Source organism: Trypanosoma theileri (assembly GCF_002087225.1).
Source record: "Trypanosoma theileri isolate Edinburgh chromosome Unknown TM35_Tth_21_V1, whole genome shotgun sequence".
In the NCBI taxonomy this organism is placed as follows: domain Eukaryota; phylum Euglenozoa; class Kinetoplastea; order Trypanosomatida; family Trypanosomatidae; genus Trypanosoma; species Trypanosoma theileri.
In genome coordinates this window covers 151,371-158,462 of record NW_021639863.1, presented here as the reverse complement: position 1 = coordinate 158,462, position 7,092 = coordinate 151,371, and the positions used below count along the sequence as shown (strand labels likewise).

At 39.9% G+C, this 7,092-nt stretch overlaps 3 protein-coding genes across 3 annotated transcripts; all 3 read left to right on the top strand.

Moving 5' to 3' along the window:
- Positions 1-154: 154 nt before the first annotated feature.
- TM35_000211590 (uncharacterized protein) lies at positions 155-2,155 on the top strand (the record flags this gene model as incomplete). Its single annotated transcript, XM_029027009.1, has 1 exon — positions 155-2,155. One exon carries the CDS (start codon positions 155-157, stop codon positions 2,153-2,155), a length of 2,001 nt encoding a protein of 666 aa, XP_028881619.1.
- Positions 2,156-2,722: 567 nt separating this feature from the next.
- Positions 2,723-4,024, top strand: TM35_000211580 (putative ras-related protein rab; the record flags this gene model as incomplete). The annotated part of the gene is made up of 1 exon (XM_029027008.1): positions 2,723-4,024. One exon carries the CDS (start codon positions 2,723-2,725, stop codon positions 4,022-4,024), a length of 1,302 nt encoding a protein of 433 aa, XP_028881618.1.
- Positions 4,025-4,741: 717 nt separating this feature from the next.
- Positions 4,742-6,544, top strand: TM35_000211570 (zinc finger protein; the record flags this gene model as incomplete). The annotated part of the gene is made up of 1 exon (XM_029027007.1): positions 4,742-6,544. The coding sequence occupies one exon, from the start codon at positions 4,742-4,744 to the stop codon at positions 6,542-6,544; it is 1,803 nt and encodes a 600-aa protein (XP_028881617.1).
- Positions 6,545-7,092: the final 548 nt, after the last annotated feature.

The window sequence follows — 7,092 nt, the reverse complement described above, 5'->3', positions numbered from 1 at the left end:
GGGGGGTGTTTCTTATAGGTAAACACACAAGAAGAAAGAAAATAGGATTGCGAAAAAGTCTCCGAGAAGAACTAATAGGGTAACCCTCCCCTTTCCACTTATCTCTTCTTCCCGTAAAGAGAAAAAAAGAAAGAAGAAAAGGGAGCAAGCAAACATGCAAGTCTCTCTTCACAACAAAGTGAAGACATACAATCTCACCGCTGGTAAGTCGCTACCAGAGTGGATCAGTGAACGTAAAAAGAATAAGCGACTCGCTGGTGGTGAACACCGAATTGAACTCATTCACGATCTTGAGTTTCCACACTTTGCCCGTACTATCTTCCGTTCAGCGAATGGCACTCACCTTTTCGCTGCTGGTGATTATCCACCACGACTAAAATGCTTTGATGTGAATCAACTCAGCATGAAGTTTAGTTTCAACGCTGATATGCCTATTCTCGGCGGTGTATCTCTTTCACCCGATTTCCGCAAATTTGCCCTACGCGGAGAAGGGCGTCAAATCACTGTTCATCATTCAGCGGCTATTGTGGATCGTGTGCGAGTGCCCCACACGATGCGATGTCTTGCCTATCATCCACACACAGCGGAGTTACTCTCCAGTGGCACCTCACATGAAATATTTCGCCTTAGTTTAGAGACCGGTGCCTTTGTAGAAAGTTACAAAACACAATCTGAGGAAGGTGTTAATCATGTGGAGGTGTTTAAACAACATGGAATGGTACTTTGTGCGGGTGTGGATGGTGTGGTGGAGGCATGGGATAGTCGTTCCTCTTCCTGTGCAGCACGGTTAACAGTTGCAGGTCCTGGTGCTTCTTCTGGTATTCATGAAGCCTGTGAGTTGCGGCATATTGCGGCGGATGATGAAACTGGTCTTCTGTTTAGTTGTGGAACAGAGGCAGGACAAGTGTTATTATATGATTTACGATTACATAAACCACTTATTGTTAAAGATCATATGAATTCTTTACCTATTGTTAAAACGTACTTTTTCCAGGGTCGTAGTACTTCAACTGGTGAAGCTACACATGTGCTTTCTGCAGATACTCGTTCACTAAAGGTATGGAGTAAAAAAGATGGGAGTAACTTTACAAGTATTGAAACTCCTGCAGATATTACAGATTTTTGTCTTCTGCGTAGTCAACATAACATGGTGGAACCTTATGAATGTAGTGACAGTGGAGTTGTGTGTATCTGTTGTGATACCCCACGTGTACAAGTTCACTTTATTCCTCAACTTGGTGTAGCCCCACGATGGGCATCCTTTTTAGAACTTCTCACAGAAGAACTTGAAGAAAAGGAAGTCACCACTGTATATGATGATTATACATTTATTGCAAAGGAAGAAATGGATGCTCTTGGTATGACAGCAGAAGATTTGGCAGGTGGAAAGGTAAGACCTGTTATGCATGGTGCTTTTATTGAAAATGGATTACTGCGTGAACTGAAGGCTGTAGTGGACCCAGGGGCATTTAATCGATATGTACAGGAGAGTGCCAAGCGCAAGACACAACAACGATGGGAGAATCGTATCAGTAAATTTAAACGTGTTCCTACTAAAGATGATGATGAAGAAGAAAATGGGGGAAATGTGGGAGAACGCCGGTTAACAGTCAAAGGTGAAGCCTTGGCCGCCGCAAAGGCGGATCCACGATTCCAAAAGGCCTTCACCGGCAGTCAGTCAACTTCCTTCGCGTTGGATCCCAACAATCCGGAATATGCGAAACTGCTGCATATCATTCACGAACGCCGTGCAGAGGCCAGTCGACGACGTCAACGGTATGAGTCTGATCTCTTCTCCATCGTCCCGGATGAGGAGGCCCACCGTGATGAGGATGAGGATGAGGATAACAACAATAATAATAAAGATAATGCTATGAATGGTTCATATCAGAATGGGGATGAGGCGAGAAATCATTTGAAGGGCGTGCAGAGTAGCGGCAGACCACAGCGACGACGACGACAACGCAACACACCAGAAGAATCACAATCACAATCACAACAACAAGAGTCTAAACGGCAAGTGACATTATATGAGGCGAAGAAAGATAATCGTATCTCCTTCACCAGTAATGATAAAGTCATTCACGCCGCACGTAAACGGCAGCGAATGGAGAAGTTGACTCTGGAGGAACGCCTTCAGCGGATGTCAGCCTAACAAATGATAAGAAGAAGAAGAAGAGCAGCAGGAAGGAGACAGAGTAAACAGAATGAGAGAAAAAGAAAAGAAGAAAAAAAAAGAAAAAAAAAAGATGAAAAAAAAAAAGAAACAACAAAAAAAAAAGAGATAACTCATGCCAAATTTGAAGGCACCACGTACTTCGTTTAAACAAGAAATATATGATGATTATGATGAAAGAAAAAAGAAATTTGAATAATTTTTTTCTTTTCTCTTTTTTTTTCTCCCCTTTCGTAACGTCAACTCTTTTTATTTTTTCTTCTTTTATTTATTTCACTCTGGGTATATCTGCTTCTTTATCTGTGTTAAGTATCTCCATTATTAGTCCTTATTTTTATTTTTTTATTTTATTTTTTGCTCCACTACGGTAGGGGTGGGGGCAAGACAAGAGAAGAAACACAGACAAAATATATCTATATATGTGTGTAAAAAAAAAAAAGGAGAAATAATAATAACAACAACGAATAACGAAAGTACAAAAAAGGGGAAAAAACAATTCATTGACCGTACAAGAGGAGGAATTTAACGTAGATTAGAAAATACGTAATGTCTTCAAAAGTCGAATCGATAGCAATCACTGGAGAAAGGAAGAACAATGCCGTGGGATTTAAGGGCAATAACTCCACCGGAATTATAAACAGCAATCGTGTAGGGAAGGAACTTGATATTAAGGTGGTTTGTGTGGGGGCAGCCAATACCGGTAAAACAACATTTCTTCGTTATTGGGAATCTGGTGAATGTCCTTTGCATTTATCCACAACCATTCAAATGGAATTTCACAGGCGTGAGATGACCATTGCCGTACCCTCATATGCCTACTATGAGAAGTCACACCGCTGTGAAGAGGCTTCTTCTTCTTCTGTTAATAATAATAATAACAGTAGTTACCAGGAGTGTAAAGTGCGTTCACAACATTCATCTCATAAAACCACTCAATTACCTATTCCTACTACTCCACCTAGTATATCTAGTGGAAATAATAACTGGAATAATGGTAATAGTAGTAGCAGTAATAGTAATAACTACAGTTCATTGCAGAATCCATTTGGAGATGATTATCGTATTATACCACCGAGTATGCCTTCTTTTTATACTCCAGCCACTTATTGTAGTTCTCGTAGTGATAGTGATAATAATAATAATAATAATAATAATGACAATGGTGACAAGGATAATGAACAGGTAGAGTGGTCACTTACCCATGTACCAGCTATTGTTAAAGTGTGGGATATACAAGGTCAAGAGAGCACTAAAAAGATGACGCGAATATTTTATACAGGAGCTATAGCAGTACTTATATTTTGTGAAATAAGCAGTAGTAGTGATTCTCTTGCTAATGCCCTTTCATGGAAGAATGATGTTGAACAGAAGATTTTTATTCCCAAAACGAAATGGCCAAACTCTACTAGTAGAAACCCGGTCCATCAAAAACAACAAAAACAACAACAAGAAAAGCAAGAAAAAGGAGAATCGATGGAAAAGGAGGAATATGCAAATCCACCTTGTTGGCTTGTTGTGAACAAATATGATCTTCTCTCTCTTCTTCCCACACCGCCTCTCTGGGCATCCCACACCGCACTGGATCACTGGTGTGCCCAACACGACTTTGCGGGTTGGACGTACACCGCTGGTCGAAGGGGTATTAATGTGGAGGCGGTCATGCAGGCTCTCATTGCGGAGGCAGTGAGGCGATTTCCACAGCAGTTCTCTATTGTTTCTGGTAAAAGGAATAATTCTGGTAATCATACAAATGATGATGATGATGATAATGATGATGATATGGCAATAGTGCCTCGAACACGGAATCGGCAGTATAAACGCCCTGAAGGTGGATGCTGTAGTAAGTGATGTGCAGCGTAAAATGGAAATAAAGAGAGAGAAGTGAAAAAAAAAAAAAAAATGAGGGTTGATGATCGAAGGAGTGAAAAAAAAAAAGGGACTTTTCCCTCACTTTTTTTTTTTTATTTTTATTTTATTATGGGAGAGAATGGGGATTTCTTCTCATATGTATACCATGGATAAAGTGGATGTGAATTATGTGAAGAATTCTTCTTCTATTATCATTTGTATTCTTCATTATTTATTGCTTATTATCAGTTTTTGTCTCTTTTGAGATCGCGGTTTTTATTTGTTTGCTTTTTTTTGTTTTCTTTTTTGGACTCTCAGTTCCTTTCTCCTTTTTAAAATACTTCCTTCTCTTTCTGTGGCTGTTTGTTTTTACATACTCAGAAACGTGCTTGCGGTTGTTGTTCTCATTTTTTTCTTTCTTTCTTACTCTTCACCTTTCCTTCCAGTTAAGTACATTATAAAATAAAACATTTAAAAGATAGGAAGGCGGCCTCTAATAGTAACACAAACTACCCAACGGTAGTTGAAGTACTTGGGAAGCAAAAAAAAAAAAAAACAAGTATATATATATACTTAATAGAGTGTGGTGTAGTTTGGTGTAGTTTAGTGTTGTTTTCGCATAATTTATTTTTTTTTTTTTTTTGTTTTTTTTATTTATTTATTTATTTATTCCCCCCTTCAGCGGTTCTTTCTGCGTATTTTATTCCTCGCTGCAGAATGCAATTGGCGCGGTGGAAGCCCGATAGTGCCTCCTCCGCCTGTGATGGTTGTGCGAAAACATTTGAGTTCTTTCGCCGTCGACATCATTGTCGACTTTGTGGAGATATATTCTGCCACACTTGTTCCAATTACGCACTCCCACACAAATTACTCCAGCAATGGTTAGAACTCTCCAATAATAATAATAATAATAATAATAATAATAATAATAAGAATAAGAATAAGAATAAGAATAATAACAGTGGTGTGTTGCCATCATCGCCGACGGGAAATGAAAGAGAGGAGGGATCATCCTATCCAATCATGCAGCACCTCACTCGACTCTTACACCGCAGAAATGATGATGTTCAGACATCCACCGCCTCCACTTCACTGCAGTGTCCAACAACACCGACAAGAGAAGAAAAGAAAGAGTTGAAGGGATCCGCATTCGTATTATCATCCTTAGCCCAATGGGCACCCACTACCATGCATCGTATTTGCAAACAATGTTATCAGAAGGTGATGGCACATCCCATATCCCGCATGAACAGTGGAGTTTTCTATACACATAATACCAAAGAAAACAACAGTACTGCCCTCTTAAGTAGAACTAGCAGTATTAGCAAGAGAAGTACAGGTGGGGTGGTGATGGAGCCACACCCACCACGTCCGCCTATATGTGGACGTGAACGTAAAGTCTGTGTAATCATGTTGCAAGGGAGTGGATCTGTGGAGAAGGAGGAGTGTACGGGATTAACAACCGCACTGGACACACTTGAGCAATTTGTTAATCGACAACACATCGCCTCCTCTACGGGGAATGTGAGCAGTAAAGAAACAACCCCATCGCTTGGACCTTCTATCAGTTCCGCCTCTGATCTCTCTGGAAGTGAACGCAATACTCTTGGGATCACGGCACGCTGTAAAGATACACCCACAAAGAGCCGACGGCGGAGTTGTGAACGATTTACATCTAGTAGTGCGGCCAGAAAACACCGCAGGAAGTTAGCCTTGCATGTGCCTCTCTCCTTCATTTCAGAAGAGACACCCATTGTTAATAATAATAATAATAATAATAATAATAATAATGATTCCTCGCTGCTGGTTCGCACGCAGGTGGTGACGGTTACCCACCGCCATGGATTCGACAAGGCGCTTCTCCAGCAGCACACGATTGGCACCGATGCGTATATTCTTCTCCTCGACTCGGACGGCGGGTCGGCGGTGGAGGCGGCAGCCGTCGGCGGGAATGTCTCCACCACCGCCACTGCGGGATTCTACGGCTGGAGTGGATTCCACACTTCCCATCCTCTTTCTCTTTCTCATCATTCTCATAATATGAATAATAATAATATTAATAATAATATTAATAATAATAATAATAATAATGAGAATAATAATAACGGCCCATCATCGCAGGCATTTCCTACGGAGAAGTCTCTGGCGATGGTGCGGGGTGTGTGGGAGGCGGTGGAGCACTACGGCGGCGATACGCCCATCTGCGCAGTGGTGGATTGCGTCCCCGCGGCGGAAGTGGGAGAGACCGCAGCCGAGAGGGAATTCATTTACTTGGGCAGTCCGCATCCTCATGATAATAGTGATAATATTAATAATAATAATAATAATAATAATGGAGGAGGAGGTGCTTCTCATATGGGGATAAATGCGAAGGAACAATGTGCAATGTATTTGCGCTGTTGCCGAGATGAGGATCCGCAACTCGCATCTGCAGAGAGACAGGCGACATCACTTCACCGTGCGCTTCTTCTTGTGTTGGGAGAAGTCCTCCGACGAGATCTGAAAAGACAGGAAGAGTGAGTGAGTGATGGAGTGAGTGCGTATATATATATATACATATATATGTCTTTTTCTTTATTTCTCTTTCTTTATTCTATTTGTGTGTACTCTGTGAAAAGAGAGAGAAAAAGGAGTAAAAAGGAAAAAAATATAGAAATCCGAGGGAAATATCAATTTCAGAAATTACAATTGTGTTTCCTCTATTGTCTTGCCTTCGTTTCTTTTCTTTTCTTTTCTTTTTTATGATTGTTTTTTTTTTTTTTGATTTTTCTTTATTTATATATATATATATATTTGTATTTATATTTATATTCTTACCGTGTCTTCTTTGTGTTGGGATTCCACCATGGCATCAGTTATACATATATATATATATATGATGGAAGAAGTAGAAAACACAAAGAATTGAAGGTTTAATGAGAATGATTTAAGCATCGAGAGAAATGATGATTTTGTTTTTTGTTTTTTGTTTTTTGTTTTCTTTTTTATTGCAGAAAAATAACAACAAGAAAAGAAAAAATAATAATAATATAATAAAGAGGAATCAAAAAGAAAAAAAAAAAAAAAAA